The sequence below is a fragment of the Panulirus ornatus genome, chromosome 2, assembly GCF_036320965.1.
Source record: "Panulirus ornatus isolate Po-2019 chromosome 2, ASM3632096v1, whole genome shotgun sequence".
NCBI lineage: Eukaryota > Metazoa > Arthropoda > Malacostraca > Decapoda > Palinuridae > Panulirus > Panulirus ornatus.
Window position 1 is genome coordinate 55,886,598 of NC_092225.1, and position 18,039 is coordinate 55,904,636.

An 18,039-nucleotide genomic window follows, 5' to 3' on the forward strand; every position below is an offset into this window, starting at 1 on the left:
CATACTCCCACAGCTCCTGTTTCAGGAGTAGTGCTACTCCTTCCCTTGCTCTTGTCCTCTCACTGACCCCTGACTTTACTTCCAAGACAATCCCAAGCCACTCTTCCCCTTTACCCTTGAGCTTCGTTTCACTCAGAGCCAAAACATCCAGGTTCCTTTCCTCAAACATACTATCTCTCCTTTTTTCTCATCTTGGTTACATCCACACACATTTAGACACCCCAATCTGAGCCTTCGAGGAGGATGAGCACTCCCCGCGTGACTCCTTCTGTTTCCCCTTTTAGAAAGTCAAAATACAAGGAGGGGAGGGTTTCTGGTCCCCCACTCCCGTCTCCTTTAGTCGCCTTCTACGACACGTGAGGAATGCGTGGGAAGTATTCTTTCTCCCCCATCCCCAGGGATAATAATAAAGTACTTAATTCCATTGGAGGACTTCCTAATTTCCCTCTTGATCATTCTATTACCATATCAGAAAAGACTGTAAAATTTACCCCTACACCAAGCAAGCTATACATAGTAGCTGATAGCCAGCCATCAACCAGGGAGGTATATTACTGGAACTATCTGCCCGGGTATTGGAATGGTTAGTGACAGCTGCATAATGAGCCACACTTCAGTGGTTGACAAGCAGCACTCCTTTGACCCAAGTATGTCTTTTCTTTATGCCTCATGCACAGTGGACTGCTGGCATTCTGTCTACAAACATACAATCTCTTCTTATTACACATAATAACACTTAATACAACACAACCCATTTTTTGCAACTCTTGATTTTCCTTGGGTGAAAGCCATGCGCTAGCCTTGCTCATAGCAGAAGCAATAGTTAGAAGCAGAATCTATAAACATCAGACCAGAGCACTAGATAGGAGTGGGCAAGAGTATTAGCTGAGAGCATTAGGTAGACAAAGTAGGTTGGAACATTTCCCAGGAACTTTAGGTAGGAGCCTCTGAAAACACCATGCTAGAGTTGCCCTCTGCCAGTGGTCCGTTAAAGGTGAGGCACTTAAAGATAAGGGCTTCAATGGAATTCAACAGTTATGGAGACGCTTTTGCCATTCACAACCCATTGAGGGAATTCCCAAAGGAAACCAGCATCAGAGATATAGAAAGAGATATAGATATACTGTGTAAGCTACCTTTACTCATGCTACCATAGTTTACATGTCAGCAATTACAGTATAACTAAAAACCAAGATGAAACTCACTTCAAGGTTGATATGCTGATGAAAAGGAAGCTGTTTCTCTTGCTTCTCTTGTTCTGTTGTGCGCTCATACTGCCGCTGCATAAAGATAGGAGCTTTAGACCTTAGAAATGCTACTTTCTTTGTATATAAAATCCAAATATAGTCAGTATCATATATGACATCAGAGGTCAGGAGAACGAAAGTATTGCTCATCATCTAAAGTGCACCCATCCCTCACTTTAAGTTGGGGGTTATATTCCACAAAAACCTAAAAGAAATAGATAATGCATATAGCAAACCAATAAACACACAGAAAAATGATATAAATGCACAGCTTCGTGGTCTGATTGGTGGATTCTTCCATTAATTTCACATTATGTAGCTTCTGACATCAAAAAACTTATCTAGCCATCCTTTACTTGCTTGAAATGGCTCAGGTTCAGCTACAATGTCTTACTTCAATAAACAATCATAAATCTTCAGAGCTTCAATCTGAACTGAAGGTTACTAAGGTTGCTTTTCTTCTCTCCCTTATCCTCTAAGTGTACAGATAGTTACTCCATCTTCTCAATAAATGGATTTCTAACCCTTGAAGATACCTTGGCAGACAGTGGAGTAGAGTGGACCACAGTACTCCAAATTTTCTGTGCATTTTCTTATGCTGTAGGATGTGAGCATTCCCAAGTGATGACACTTCCTCAATTGCATCAGTGTGTCATAAGATTTCTTGCCTTATTTCTAAGGTTAGACAGGTTCTCTACCATTTAACTGATAATTCTGGGGGTAAGGGATGCTGCTGCTGGATGAGTGGACACCATATAACAAATATAAACACAGTACAATGCAGGAAAATCGCATTAGCAGGTATACCTAAATTGCATGAGGAGCACATATCTGTACACAATGGTGGTATCTGTGAGCCTGACTCAATGGCAGGAACATGGCATGCTCCACCCAGGACCCACACTAACTCCACATGCCAACCCTCATTGAAGTTTTGGTGCACTTTCTACTGTGCGAACACTTCCTCACCAGCATCAGCATATTGTAAAATTTCTAGCTTCATTTCAAAGGTCAAAGGAGTTCTCTTTGATTTAACTGCTGGCCCTTGGGTAGTAGAAGTTGTTGATGTCTGCACGAAAATCCCATTAGCAGGTATACCCAAAGCACACACACACAATGGTGGTTGCTGCAAAAATGACCTGTTGGGAGGTATGCGGCATGCTCCATCCAGGACCCATGCTTAGTTCACCCACCAACCCTTAGGTGCACTTTCTAAAGAACTAACCTGAATAGTAGCAAATTTTGGCTGCATAAAGAGAGGTACTGGTAAAAGTAAGTTCCTTGCTTAACACAAAATTGCATATAAAGGTCCCACATAAATCAAAGACAGGGTGTATTAACTTTTGTAAAAAAAAAACAACAACAACAAATAAGCACAGTTAAAACAAAACTAGCTTCCTGACACCACTTACCTGGGGCAGGAGACCCTGAGCTAGCAGTTCCTTGGCCCTGCCACCTGACTGAATGTCAAGTAGGGCATTATGTGCCTCCTTAATATTCCCATGGCGAAATGCACACAATCCTAGCTGAACCATTGTACGGTTATACAGAATTTGAGTGTGCAGATCCGAATGAAGAATTGTTTCCTGTTAAATTAAATCTTTAATATTTTGTAAACTGTTCCCTGTTAAAAGACATATTTAACATTTTGTACATTGTTTCCTGTTAAAAGACATCTTTAATATTTTGTAATCAATAATCTTAATGATTATCATGGCAAATATCAAAACAAAGGAAGGTTTAAAGATTAACAATCTCCTCCAATGCAAAACTTAATCCATCCCCTAAAGATGCTAAGTACTCATTACAATGTCTTGTAAGAAAAAGAGTTGATAGGGTTGTGCGGAGGAGGGTGGATGTGTTGGAAATGAAATGTGTGAGGACAATGCTATTTCATGTGTGCTGGGGTGGTGATGGGAATGGATGTAGGCAACAAGTATGAATGTGTACATCTGTATATATGTGCATGTCTATGTATCTGTTGAAATGTGTATGTATGTATATGTGCATTTATGGGCATTTATGTACATACATGAGTGTGTGTGGGTGGGTTGGGCCATTCATGACTCTTTCCTTGCACTACCTCGCTGACATGAAAGATGGCGATTAAGTACAATAAATACAAACACACAACAGGGGTGTGTGATGTCTACATGGTTGTTTAATTTGTTTATGGATGGGGTTGTTAGGGAGGTGAATGCAAGAGTTTTGGAAAGGGGGGTAAGTATGAAGTCTGTTGGGGATGAGAGAGCTTGGGAAGTGAGTCAGTTGTTGTTCGCTGATGATACAGTGCTGGTGGCTGATTCATGTGAGAAACTGCAGAAGCTGGTGACTGAGTTTGGTAAAGTGTGTGAAAGAAGGAAGTTAAGAGTAAATGTGAATAAGAGCAAGGTTATTATGTACAGTAGGGTTGAGGGTCAAGTCGATTGGGAGGTAAGTTTGAATGGAGAAAAACTGGAGGAAGTAAAGTGTTTAAGATATCTGGGAGTGGATCTGGAAGCAGATGGAACCATGGAAGCGGAAGTGAATCATAGGGTGGGGGAGGGGGCAAAGGTCCTGGGAGCCTTGAAGAATGTTTGGAAGTCGAGAACATTATCTCCAAAAGCAAAAATGGCTATGTTTAAAGGAATAGTGGTTCCAACAATGGTGTATGGGTGCGAAGCGTGGGTTATGGATAGAGTTGTGCGCAGGAGGGTGGATGTGCTGGAAATGAGATGTCTGAGGACAATATGTGGTGTGAGGTGGTTTGATCGAGTAAGTAATGTAAGGGTAAGAGAGATGTGTGGAAAAAAAAAGACTGTGGTCGAGAGAGCAGAAGAGGGTGTTTTGAAATGGTTTGGGCACATGGAGAAAATGAGTGAGGAAAGATTGACCAAGAGGATATATGTGTCGGAGGTGGAGGGAACGAGGAGAAGTGGAAGACCATACTGGAGGCGGAAAGATGGAGTGAAAAAGATTCTGAGTGATTGGGGCCTGAACATGCAGGAGGGTGAAAGGCAGGCAAGGAATAGAGTGAATTGGATCGATGTGGTATACCGGGGTCGACGTGTTGTCAATGGATTGAACCAGGGCATGTGAAGCGTCTGGGGTAAACCATGGAAAGTTGTGTGGGGCCTGGATGTGGAAAGGGAGCTGTGGTTTCGGGTATTATTACATGACAGCTAGAGACTGAGTGTGAACATATGGGGCCTTTGCTGTCTTTTCCTAGCACTACCTCGCACACATGAGGGGGGAGGGGGATGTTATTCCATGTATGGTGAGGTGGCGATGGGAATAAATAAAGGCAGACAGTATGAATTATGTACATGTCTGTGTGTGTATATATATGCGTACATTGAGATGTATAGGTATGTATATTTGCGTGTGTGGACGTGTATGTATATACATGTGTATGGGTGTGGGTTGGGCCATTTCTTTCGTCTGTTTCCTTGTGCTACCTCGCAAATGCGAGAGACAGCGAAAAAAATATATATATATATATCTTTTTCTTTTCTTTCATTCTATTCGCCATTTCCCGCGTTAGCAAGGTAGCGTTAAGAACAGAGGACTGGGCCTCTGAGGGAATATCCTCACCTGGCCTCGTTCTCTGTTCCTTCTTTTGGAAAAAAAAAAAAAAAAAAAAAAAAAAAAAAAAAAAAAAAACGAGAGGGGAGGATTTCCAGCCCCCCGCTCCCTCCCCTTTTAGTCGCCTTCTACGACACGCAGGGAATACGTGGGAAGTATTCTTTCTCCCCTATCCCCAGGGATAATATATATATATATATATATATATATATATATATATATATATATATATATATATATATATTTATATTTTTATTTATTATACTTTGTCGCTGTCTCCCGCGTTTGCGAGGTAGCGCAAGGAAACAGACGAAAGAAATGGCCCAACCCCCCCCCATACACATGTATATACATACGTCCACACACGCAAATATACATACCTACACAGCTTTCCATGGTTTACCCCAGACGCTTCACATGCCTTGATTCAATCCACTGACAGCACGTCAACCCCTGTATACCACATCGCTCCAATTCACTCTATTCCTTGCCCTCCTTTCACCCTCCTGCATGTTCAGGCCCCGATCACACAAAATCCTTTTCACTCCATCTTTCCACCTCCAATTTGGTCTCCCTCTTCTCCTCGTTCCCTCCACCTCCGACACATATATCCTCTTGGTCAATCTTTCCTCACTCATTCTCTCCATGTGCCCAAACCATTTCAAAACACCCTCTTCTGCTCTCTCAACCACGCTCTTTTTATTTCCACACATCTCTCTTACCCTTACGTTACTTACTCGATCAAACCACCTCACACCACACATTGTCCTCAAACATCTCATTTCCAGCACATCCATCCTCCTGCGCACAACTCTATCCATAGCCCACGCCTTGCAACCATACAACATTGTTGGAACCACTATTCCTTCAAACATACCCATTTTTGCTTTCCGAGATAATGTTCTCGACTTCCACACATTTTTCAAGGCTCCCAAAATTTTCGCCCCCTCCCCCACCCTATGATCCACTTCCGCTTCCATGGTTCCATCCGCTGACAGATCCACTCCCAGATATCTAAAACACTTCACTTCCTCCAGTTTTTCTCCATTCAAACTCACCTCCCAGTTGACTTGACCCTCAACCCTACTGTACCTAATAACCTTGCTCTTATTCACATTTACTCTTAACTTTCTTCTTCCACACACTTTACCAAACTCCGTCACCAGCTTCTGCAGTTTCTCACATGAATCCGCCACCAGCGCTGTATCATCAGCGAACAACAACTGACTCACTTCCCAAGCTCTCTCATCCCCAACAGACTTCATACTTGCCCCTCTTTCCAAGACTCTTGCATTTACCTCCCTAACAACCCCATCCATAAACAAATTAAACAACCATGGAGACATCACACACCCCTGCCGCAAACCTACATTCACTGAGAACCAATCACTTTCCTCTCTTCCTACACGTACACATGCCTTACATCCTCGATAAAAACTTTTCACTGCTTCTAACAACTTGCCTCCCACACCATATATTCTTAATACCTTCCACAGAGCATCTCTATCAACTCTATCATATGCCTTCTCCAGATCCATAAATGCTACATACAAATCCATTTGCTTTTCTAAGTATTTCTCACATACATTCTTCAAAGCAAACACCTGATCCACACATCCTCTACCACTTCTGAAACCACACTGCTCTTCCCCAATCTGATGCTCTGTACCTGCCTTCACCCTCTCAATCAATACCCTCCCATATAATTTACCAGGAATACTCAACAAACTTATACCTCTGTAATTTGAGCACTCACTCTTATCCCCTTTGCCTTTGTACAATGGCACTATGCACGCATTCCGCCAATCCTCAGGCACCTCACCATGAGTCATACATACATTAAATAACCTTACCAACCAGTCAACAATACAGTCACCCCCTTTTTTAATAAATTCCACTGCAATACCATCCAAACCTGCTGCCTTGCCGGCTTTCATCTTCCGCAAAGCTTTTACTACCTCTTCTCTGTTTACCAAATCATTTTCCCTAACCCTCTCACTTTGCACACCACCTCGACCCAAACACCCTATATCTGCCACTCTGTCATCAGACACATTCAACAAACCTTCAAAATACTCATTCCATCTCCTTCTCACATCACCACTACTTGTTATCACCTATATATATATATATATATATATATATATATATATATATATATTTTTTTTTTTTTTTATACTTTGTCGCTGTCTCCCGCGTTTGCGAGGTAGCGCAAGGAAACAGACGAAAGAAAGGGCCAAACCCCCCCATACACATGTACATACACACGTCCACACACGCAAATATACATACCTACACAGCTTTCCATGGTTTACCCCGGACGCTTCACATGCCTTGATTCAATCCACTGACAGCACGTCAACCCCTGTATACCACATCGCTCCAATTCACTCTATTCCTTGCCCTCCTTTCACCCTCCTGCATGTTCAGGCCCCGATCACACAAAATCCTTTTCACTCCATCTTTCCACCTCCAATTTGGTCTCCCTCTTCTCCTCGTTCCCTCCACCTCCGACACATATATCCTCTTGGTCAATCTTTCCTCACTCATTCTCTCCATGTGCCCAAACCATTTCAAAACACCCTCTTCTGCTCTCTCAACCACGCTCTTTTTATTTCCACACATCTCTCTTACCCTTACGTTACTTACTCGATCAAACCACCTCACACCACACATTGTCCTCAAACATCTCATTTCCAGCACATCCATCCTCCTGCGCACAACTCTATCCATAGCCCACGCCTTGCAACCATACAACATTGTTGGAACCACTATTCCTTCAAACATACCCATTTTTGCTTTCCGGGATAATGTTCTCGACTTCCACACATTTTTCAAGGCTCCCAAAATTTTCGCCCCCTCCCCCACCCTATGATCCACTTCCGCTTCCATGGTTCCATCCGCTGACAGATCCACTCCCAGATATCTAAAACACTTCACTTCCTCCAGTTTTTCTCCATTCAAACTCACCTCCCAATTGACTTGACCCTCAACCCTACTGTACCTAATAACCTTGCTCTTATTCACATTTACTCTTAACTTTCTTCTTCCACACACTTTACCAAACTCCGCCACCAGCTTCTGCAGTTTCTCACATGAATCCGCCACCAGCGCTGTATCATCAGCGAACAACAACTGACTCACTTCCCAAGCTCTCTCATCCCCAACAGACTTCATACTTGCCCCTCTTTCCAAAACTCTTGCATTTACCTCCCTAACAACCCCATCCATAAATAAAGCTAAAAGTTTGTTTTCTAAATTGTTTCTTACATTTTTCATATGTATATATATGTGTGTGTGTGTGTGTGTGTGTATATATATATATGTATATTGTCCCTGGGGATAGGGGTGAAAGAATACTTCCCACGTATTCCTCGCGTGTCGTAGAAAGCGACTAGAGGGGACGGGAGCGGGGGGCCGGAAATCCTCCCCTCCTTGTATTAACTTTCTAAAATGGGAAACAGAAGAAGGAGTCACGCGGGGAGTGCTCATCCTCCTCGAAGGCTCAGAGTGGGGTGCCTAAATGTGTGTGGATGTAACCAAGATGTGAAAAAAGGAGAGATAGGTAGTATGTTTGAGGAAAGGAACCTGGATGTTTTGGCTCTGAGTGAAACGAAGCTCAAGGGTAAAGGGGAAGAGTGGTTTGGAAATGTCTGGGGAGTGAAGTCAGGGGTTAGTGAGAGGACAAGAGCAAGGGAAGGAGTAGCAATACTCCTGAAACAGGAGTTGTGGGAGTATGTGATAGAATGTAAGAAAGTAAATTCTCGATTAATATGGGTAAAATTGAAAGTTGATGGAGAGAGGTGGGTGATTATTGGTGCATATGCACCTGGGCATGAGAAGAAAGATCATGAGAGGCAAGTGTTTTGGGAGCAGCTAAATGAGTGTGTTAGCGGTTTTGATGCACGAGACCGGGTTATAGTGATGGGTGATTTGAATGCAAAGGTGAGTAATGTGGCAGTTGAGGGAATAATTGGTATGCATGGGGTGTTCGGTGTTGTAAATGGAAATGGTGAAGAGCTTGTAGATTTATGTGCTGGAAAAGGACTGATGATTGGGAATACCTGGTTTAAAAAGCGAGATATACATAAGTATACTTATGTAAGTAGGAGAGATGGCCAGAGAGCGTTATTGGATTACGTGTTAATTGACAGGCGTGCGAAAGAGAGACTTTTGGATGTCAATGTGCTGAGAGGTGCAACTGGAGGGATGTCTGATCATTCTCTTGTGGAGGCTAAGGTGAAGATTAGTATGGGTTTTCAGAAAAGAGGAGTGAATGTTGGGGTGAAGAAGGTGGTGAGAGTAAGTGAGCTTGGGAAGGAGACCTGTGTGAAGAGGTATCAGGAGAGACTGTGTACAGAATGGAAAAAGGTGAGAACAATGGAAGTAAGGGGAGTGGGGGAGGAATGGGATGTATTTAGGGAATCAGTGATGGATTGCGCAAAAGATGCTTGTGGCATGAGAAGAGTGTGAGGTGGGTTGTTTAGAAAGGGTAGTGAGTGGTGGGATGAAGAAGTAAGAGTATTAGTGAAAGAGAAGAGAGAGGCATTTGGACGATTTTTGCAGGGAAAAAATGCAATTGAGTGGGAGATGTATAAAAGAAAGAGACAGGAGGTCAAGAGAAAGGTGCAAGAGGTGAAAAAAAGGGCAAATGAGAGTTGGGGTGAGAGACTATCAGTAAATTTTAGGGAGAATAAAAAGATGTTCTGGAAGGAGGTAAATAGGGTGTGTAAGACAAGGGAGCAAATGGGAACTTCAGTGAAGGGCGTAAATGGGGAGGTGATAACAAGTAGTGGTGATGTGAGAAGGAGATGGAATGAGTATTTTGAAGGTTTGTTGAATGTGTCTGATGACAGAGTGGCAGATATAGGGTGTTTGGGTCGAGGTGGTGTGCAAAGTGAGAGGGTTAGGGAAAATGATTTGGTAAACAGAGAAGAGGTAGTAAAAGCTTTGCGGAAGATGAAAGCCGGCAAGGCAGCAGGTTTGGATGGTATTGCAGTGGAATTTATTAAAAAAGGGGGTGACTGTATTGTTGACTGGTTGGTAAGGTTATTTAATGTATGTATGACTCATGGTGAGGTGCCTGAGGATTGGCGGAATGCGTGCATAGTGCCATTGTACAAAGGCAAAGGGAATAAGAGTGAGTGCTCCAATTACAGAGGTATAAGTTTGTTGAGTATTCCTGGTAAATTATATGGGAGGGTATTGATTGAGAGGGTGAAGGCATGTACAGAGCATCAGATTGGGGAAGAGCAGTGTGGTTTCAGAAGTGGTAGAGGATGTGTGGATCAGGTGTTTGCTTTGAAGAATGTATGTGAGAAATACTTAGAAAAGCAAATGGATTTGTATGTAGCATTTATGGATCTGGAGAAGGCATATGATAGAGTTGATAGAGATGCTCTGTGGAAGGTATTAAGAATATATGGTGTGGGAGGCAAGTTGTTAGAAGCAGTGAAAAGTTTTTATCGAGGATGTAAGGCATGTGTACGTGTAGGAAGAGAGGAAAGTGATTGGTTCTCAGTGAATGTAGGTTTGCGGCAGGGGTGTGTGATGTCTCCATGGTTGTTTATATATATATATATATATATATATATATATATATATATATATATATATATATATATATATATATATATAACGCCAGAGAGCGTTATTGGATTACGTGTTAATTGACAGGCGTGCGAAAGAGAGACTTTTGGATGTTAATGTGCTGAGAGGTGCAACTGGAGGGATGTCTGATCATTATCTTGTGGAGGCTAAGGTGAAGATTTGTATGGGTTTTCAGAAAAGAAGAGTGAATGTTGGGGTGAAGAGGGTGGTGAGAGTAAGTGAGCTTGAGAAGGAGACCTGTGTGAGGAAGTACCAGGAGAGACTGAGTACAGAATGGAAAAAGGTGAGAACAATGGAAGCAAGGGGAGTGGGGGAGGAATGGGATGTATTTAGGGAATCAGTGATGGATTGCGCAAAAGATGCTTGTGGCATGAGAAGAGTGGGAGGTGGGTTGATTAGAAAGGGTAGTGAGTGGTGGGATGAAGAAGTAAGAGTATTAGTGAAAGAGAAGAGAGAGGCATTTGGACGATTTTTGCAGGGAAAAAATGCAATTGAGTGGGAGATGTATAAAAGAAAGAGACAGGAGGTCAAGAGAAAGGTGCAAGAGGTGAAAAAAAGGGCAAATGAGAGTTGGGGTGAGAGAGTATCATTAAATTTTAAGGAGAATAAAAAGATGTTCTGGAAGGAGGTAAATAAAATGCGTAAGACAAGGGAGCAAATGGGAACTTCAGTGAAGGGTGCAAATGGGGAGGTGATAACAAGTAGTGGTGATGTGGGAAGGAGATGGAATGAGTATTTTGAAGGTTTGTTCAATGTGTTTGATGATAGAGTGGCAGATATAGGGTGTTTTGGTCGAGGTGGTGTGGAAAGTGAGAGGGTTAGGGAAAATGATTTGGTAAACAGACAAGAGGTAGTGAAAGCTTTGCGGAAGATGAAAGCCGGCAAGGCAGCAGGTTTGGATGGTATTGCAGTGGAATTTATTAAAAAAGGGGGTGACTGTATTGTTGACTGGTTGGTAAGGTTATTTAATGTATGTATGACTCATGGTGAGGTGCCTGAGGATTGGCAGAATGCGTGCATAGTGCCATTGTACAAAGGCAAAAGGGATAAGAGTGAATGCTCAAATTACAGAGGTATAAGTTTGTTGAGTATTCCTGGTAAATTATATGGGAGGGTATTGATTGAGAGGGTGAAGGCATGTACAGAGCATCAGATTGGGGAAGAGCAGTGTGGTTTCAGAAGTGGTAGAGGATGTGTGGATCAGGTGTTTGCTTTGAAGAATGTATGTGAGAAATACTTAGAAAAGCAAATGGATTTGTATGTAGCATTTATGGATCTGGAGAAGGCATATGATAGAGTTGATAGAGATGCTCTGTGGAAGGTATTAAGAATATATGGTGTGGGAGGCAAGTTGTTAGAAGCAGTGAAAAGTTTTTATCGAGGATGTAAGGCATGTGTACGTGTAGGAAGAGAGGAAAGTGATTGGTTGTCAGTGAAGTAGGTTTGCGGCAGGGGTGTGTGATGTCTCCATGGTTGTTTAATTTGTTTATGGATGGGGTTGTTAGGGAGGTGAATGCAAGAGTTTTGGAAAGAGGGGCAAGTATGAAGTCCGTTGGGGATGAGAGAGCTTGGGAAGTGAGTCAGTTGCTGTTCGCTGATGATACAGCGCTGGTGGCTGATTCATGTGAGAAACTGCAGAAGCTGGTGACTGAGTTTGGTAAAGTGTGTGAAAGAAGAAAGTTAAGAGTAAATGTGAATAAGAGCAAGGTTATTAGGTACAGTAGGGTTGAGGGTCAAGTCAATTGGGAGGTGAGTTTGAATGGAGAAAAACTGGAGGAAGTGAAGTGTTTTAGATATCTGGGAGTGGATCTGGCAGCGGATGGAACCATGGAAGCGGAAGTGGATCATAGGGTGGGGGAGGGGGAAAAATTCTGGGAGCCTTGAAGAATGTGAGGAAGTCGAGAACATTATCTCGGAAAGCAAAAATGGGTATGTTTGAAGGAATAGTGGTTCCAACAATGTTGTATGGTTGCGAGGCGTGGGCTATGGATAGAGTTGTGCGCAGGAGGATGGATGTGCTGGAAATGAGATGTTTGAGGACAATGTGTGGTGTGAGGTGGTTTGATCGAGTAAGTAACGTAAGGGTAAGAGAGATGTGTGGAAATAAAAAGAGCGTGGTTGAGAGAGCAGAAGAGGGTGTTTTGAAGTGGTCTGGGCACATGGAGAGGATGAGTGAGGAAAGATTGACCAAGAGGATATATGTGTCGGAGGTGGAGGGAGCAAGGAGAAGAGGGAGGCCAAATTGGAGGTGGAAAGATGGAGTGAAAAAGATTTTGTGTGATCGGGGCCTGAACATGCAGGAGGGTGAAAGGAGGGCAAGGAATAGAGTGAATTGGAGCAATGTGGTATACCGGGGTTGACGTGCTGTCAGTGGATTGAATCAAGGCATGTGAAGCGTCTGGGGTAAACCATGGAAAGCTGTGTAGGTATGTATATTTGCGTGTGTGGACGTATGTATATACATGTGTGTGGGGGGGTTGGGCCATTTCTTTCGTCCGCTTCCTTGCCCTACCTTGCAAACGCGGGAGACAGCGACAAAGTATAAAAAAAAAAAAAAAAAAAAAAATATATATATATATATATATATATATATATATATATATATATAATATATATATATATATATAAAAACTCTTATTGAAAATTAATCTCCAAATATAATGTTGACTGGTTGGTAAGGTTATTTAATGTATGTATGATTCATGGTGAGGTGCCTGAGGATTGGCAGAATGCGTGCATAGTGCCATTGTACAAAGGCAAAGGGGATAAGAGCGAGTGCTCAAATTACAGAGGTATAAGTTTGTTCAGTATTCCTGGTAAATTATATGGGAGGGTATTGATTGAGAGGGTGAAGGCATGTACAGAGCATCAGACTGGGGAAGAGCAGTGTGGTTTCAGAAGTGCTAGAGGATGTGTGGATCAGGTGTTTGCTTTGAAGAATGTATGTGAGAAATACTTAGAAAAGCAAATGGATTTGTATGTAGCATTTAAGGATCTGGAGAAGGCATATGATAGAATTGATAGAGATGCTCTGTGGAAGGTACTAAGAATATATGGTGTGGGATGCAAGTTGTTAGCAGCAGTGAAAAGTTTTTATCGAGGATGTAAGGCATGTGTACGTGTAGGAAGAGAGGAAAGTGATTGGTTCTCAGTGAATGTAGGTTTGCGGCAGGGGTGTGTGATGTCTCCATGGTTGTTTAATTTGTTTATGGATGGGGTTGTTAGGGAGGTGAATGCAAGAGTTTTGGAAAGAGGGGCAAGTATGAAGTCTGTTGGGGATGAGAGAGCTTGGGAAGTGAGTCAGTTGTTGTTCGCTGATGATACAGCGCTGGTGGCTGATTCATGTGAGAAACTGCAGAAGCTGGTGACTGAGTTTGGTAGAGTGTGTGAAAGAAGAAAGTTAAGAGTAAATGTGAATAAGAGCAAGGTTATTAGGTACAGTAGGGTTGAGGGTCAAGTCAATTGGGAGATAAGTTTGAATGGAGAAAAACTGGAGGAAGTAAAGTGTTTTAGATATCTGGGAGTGGATCTGGCAGCGGATGGAACCATGGAAGCAGATGTGAATCATAGGGTGGGGGAGGGGGCGAAAATCCTGGGAGCCTTGAAGAATGTGAGGAAGTCGAGAACATTATCTCGGAAAGCAAAAATGGGTATGTTTGAAGGAATAGTGGTTCCAACAATGTTGTATGGTTGCGAGGCGTGGGCGATGGATAGAGTTGTGTGCAGGAGGGTGGATGTGCTGGAAATGAGATGTTTGAGGACAATATGTGGTGTGAGGTGGTTTGATTGAGTGAGTAATGTAAGGGTAAGAGAGATGTGTGGAAATAAAAAGAGCATGGTCGAGAGAGCAGAAGAGGGTGTTTTGAAATGGTTTGGGCACAAGGAGAGAATGAGTGGGGAAAGATTGACCAAGAGGATATATGTGTCGGAGGTGGAGGGAACGAGGAGAAGTGGGAGACCAAATTGGAGGTGGAAAGATGAAGTGAAAAAGATTTTGAGTGATAGGGGCCTGAACATGCAGGAGGGTGAAAGGCAGGGCAAGGAATAGAGTGAATTGGATCGATGTGGTATACCGGGGTCAACGTGATGTCAATGGAATGAATCAGGGCATGTGAAGCGTCTAGGGTAAACCATGGAAAGTTCTGTGGGGCCTGGATGTGGAAAGGGAGCTGTGGTTTTAGGCATTATTGCATGACAGCTAGAGACTGAGTGTGAACGAATGGGGCCTTTGTTGTCTTTTCCTAGCACTACCTCGCACACATGAGGGGGAGGGGGTTGTTATTCCATGTGTGGCGAGGTGGCGATGGGAATGAATAAAGGAAGACAGTGAATTGTGTGCATGTGTATATATGTATGTGTCTGTGTGTGTATATATATGTGTACATTGAGATGTATGGGTATGTATATTTGCGTGTGTGGACGTGTATGTATATACATGTGTATGGGGTTGGGTTGGGCCATTTCTTTCGTCTGTTTCCTTGCGCTACCTCGCAAACGCGAGAGATAGCGACAAAGCAAAATAATAAAAAAAAATATAAAAAGCTAATTCTGCCCACAGTTCACATGTAACAGGATGTCTTGAGCTAGTCAGCAGTTCAAGCCAACTTAGTCTACACCATCATCTCTAAGGGATGACATAACTAGGTGATATGGCAATACAAACTTACAGCATAAAGTATCCCATCCTGGGTTCCACATAAAGCCCCAAGCCAATCATTAGACTCTTCACCCCTGTTTTCTTATGGTCCTGGTACCATCCATGAGACTCTCCTCCTCAGACAACTCCATTCGGTGACTACTAGGCTGACAGAGATCTCTGTCACACTAGCTGCTAACGAGATCTCCAATATCCTTAAGTCTCTGTTCATGGGAGATCAGCAATATACACTTTCATGGCTGAAACAAACATAACAAAAATACAAATAAAGATTTCATTATTTTTGGAAAATCTTGCAGTGGGAGATACATTATATATGGGGATTTGAGGGTATGATGGTCTAAAGGCAAATATCTGACTCTGCATACAGTACTATATCCACAGAGATATCTAACTAGGCACAATGAAAGAGTTAAAAGAAACTGATGAACCTGGCTTGGAACACAGTAAAATGTGCTTCCACATTACTTGGTTAGGTGCAGTAAAAGGGTTAAAAGGAAACTCTGTAAAAAGCCGAGGTCAAACTCCGTTGACCCTAAGGGTGTAGTATCAAAGAGAAATAGCAGTATTCATTGAGCAAGACAAGTTCCGACTGCTTTGTGCTAGCCATCATTATGACAAAATCTCTTCATAGGTACTCATAGGTAAGTTGGTGCTCCCTCTTGCATCCTCAACTTCCACTACAAATAAAAATGCTTATAGTTCACTGTTTTGCAATCACTTTGATTCTTCATCCTCTCCTTTCAACTGCAAACCAGGTTAACTGGACCCATCAATCAGCACTGAACGTAACCATGTAGACAATTAACAATTCCATCTATTCCCATATCATCTTCAAAAGTATTGAGTCTTCTTCTGCCACTGACATATCCTTTATTCTTCCTGGATATTCCCAACTTCCCAAGTAGTCTATTTTTTGATATTCACTTGTAACACACAACACAAATTGGGCTTATTAATCTCATCTAACACATTTTTTTGGGAAAACAAACCAATACATGTACATGCCTTTTTTTTTTTCTATTCAAAACAAGGAATTAGGAAAGGTTCAGAGTATCCTTCTAAAGATCATTCCTGCTCATTCTACACTCCCTCATGAAACAAATTCTAAAAATCTTAATACCTCTGACAATCTTACAAGCTAACACACATTCTCAACCCAAGGTAAACTGGTAGCTTCAGTAACCCAAAAGCAAAATGAGGGGAGACACTTGTTTTCAGTTACCTATGTTATGATACTTTCTTTACAAAGCAACACAAGGTTATTTGGTTGTCTGCCACAAATTTTCAAATAACATTATCCTTTAATGATTTCTACTTTCATCTCTGTTTAAATGCTTCCCTTGGTAGGCAGCTACCAACCAAGGAACTATATCAGTGTTACTTCCTGCCTGATTATCGGAGGGTTAGTGATGGTTGCAGAGTGAGCAAGCACTTCGGTGGTTGTCAAGCTGCAATCCTCTGTCTCAACCATGTGTGGACTGCTGGCATTCTGTCCATGTACAATTCCTCCTTGTCACACATAACACTTGACAACACTGAATTCACACATCTCATTTTTTGTATTGATACATTTTCCAGCAACAACTGCAATGTGCTAGCCCAGCCTTTTGGCAAAATGGGAGCAACAGATGAAAGTGGTGGGTAGGTACATTAGGCTGGAGCATGAGGTAGAAACATTAGGTAGAAGTAGCATGTATGAACATTTGGTGGGAGCAGTAGGTAGTAGTAGGTTGGAACATTAGAGAGGAACATAAGGAAGACACATAAGAGTACTCAGTAGGATCATAAGGTAGGAGCCTCTGGAAACACTACGCTAAAGTTGCCCTCTGCCTGTGGTTGTCAAGGATGAAGAACTAAAAGCTAAGAAGTGGCACCAAAGTTCACCAGCTATGGAGACTTTTGCCATGGCCATCCCCTTGAGGGACTTTCCAGAGATAAAAACAGATAGCAAGATGATCTGACTTTTTTCTCTCCTACTTCTCAGCTTCTATCATGCAAGGATAAACCAATGAAAATCAATACATGAAAATAAAAAATCATTCTACATATAATTCCACTCTATATTTGTTCTTTATGACTATAACATAAACCTCCTACCTTAGGTGCCGATAGCATTTAGTCACGGTCTCTCCTGTGGAGGTTTTGGGTGTCCCTGTCACGTCGGTCTCGACGATCACTCCAGGTGCCCTTGTCCCGGCGGTCACGGTACCCACCACCCTGTACAAAGAAAGAAATTTATTCAGACAAATACAATAAATGTTAATAGAATAAATGCTGAAAAGTTTCAGAAGAAAATTTTTCGTTCATTTATCAGGAGAACGAAAGTATTATGATCATCACATTAAAGATCTATCAATAATTAAGAGATGTGGGGAAGTAAAACGAGAATGGCTGAGAGCAGAAGTGTGTGTTGAAATGGTTTGAACATATGGAGAGGATGAGTGAGGAAAGGCTGACAAAGAGGATATATGAATCAGAAGTGGAGGGAACAAGAACTGGGTGAACAAATTGGAGATGGAAGGATGGAGAGAGACAATTGGGGCCTGCCTATGAAGGGGGGTGAAAGGTGTGTACAGAACATAGTGCCATCAATGGACTGAACTTGGGCATGTGAAATGTTCAGGATATACCATGGAAAGGTTGGTGGAGCCTGAATGTGGATAGGGAACTGTGGTTTTCATGGAAAGGTCTGCAGGGCCTGGATGTGGATAAGAGCTGTGGTTTCAGTGCATTACACATGAAAGCTAGAGACTGAATGTGAACAAATGTGGCCTGTTTTGTCTGTTTTACTGGTTCTACCTTGCTGACGCAGGTGGTAGTGATGCTGTTTCCTGTGGGGCGAGGTATTACCTGGAATGGATGAAGGTAAGCAAGTATGAATATGTAGATGTGTATATATGTATATGTGTGGAAGGTAAGAATGCTATCTCGGAGAGCAAAAATGGGCACGTTTGAAGG

The 18,039-nt window shown here is 42.4% G+C and overlaps 1 protein-coding gene across 8 annotated transcripts in view; it reads right to left on the bottom strand.

Annotated features, from left to right (window-relative positions):
- LOC139756557 (uncharacterized) overlaps positions 1–18,039 on the bottom strand; it is a 119,041-nt gene that overhangs the window by 18,948 nt on the left and 82,054 nt on the right. For 7 of the 8 annotated variants that reach the window (XM_071676164.1, XM_071676171.1, XM_071676209.1 and 4 more), the window contains exons 3-6: positions 17,179–17,298; positions 15,089–15,317; positions 2,660–2,833; positions 1,206–1,280 (exon numbers count right to left, since the gene is read on the bottom strand). In XM_071676164.1, the coding sequence (XP_071532265.1) occupies positions 1,206–1,280; positions 2,660–2,782 (198 nt within the window). In that variant the 5' untranslated portion in view covers positions 2,783–2,833; positions 15,089–15,317; positions 17,179–17,298. The remainder of the gene's footprint in view (positions 1–1,205; positions 1,281–2,659; positions 2,834–15,088; positions 15,318–17,178; positions 17,299–18,039) is intronic. The other variant, XM_071676177.1, reaches the window with a different exon arrangement.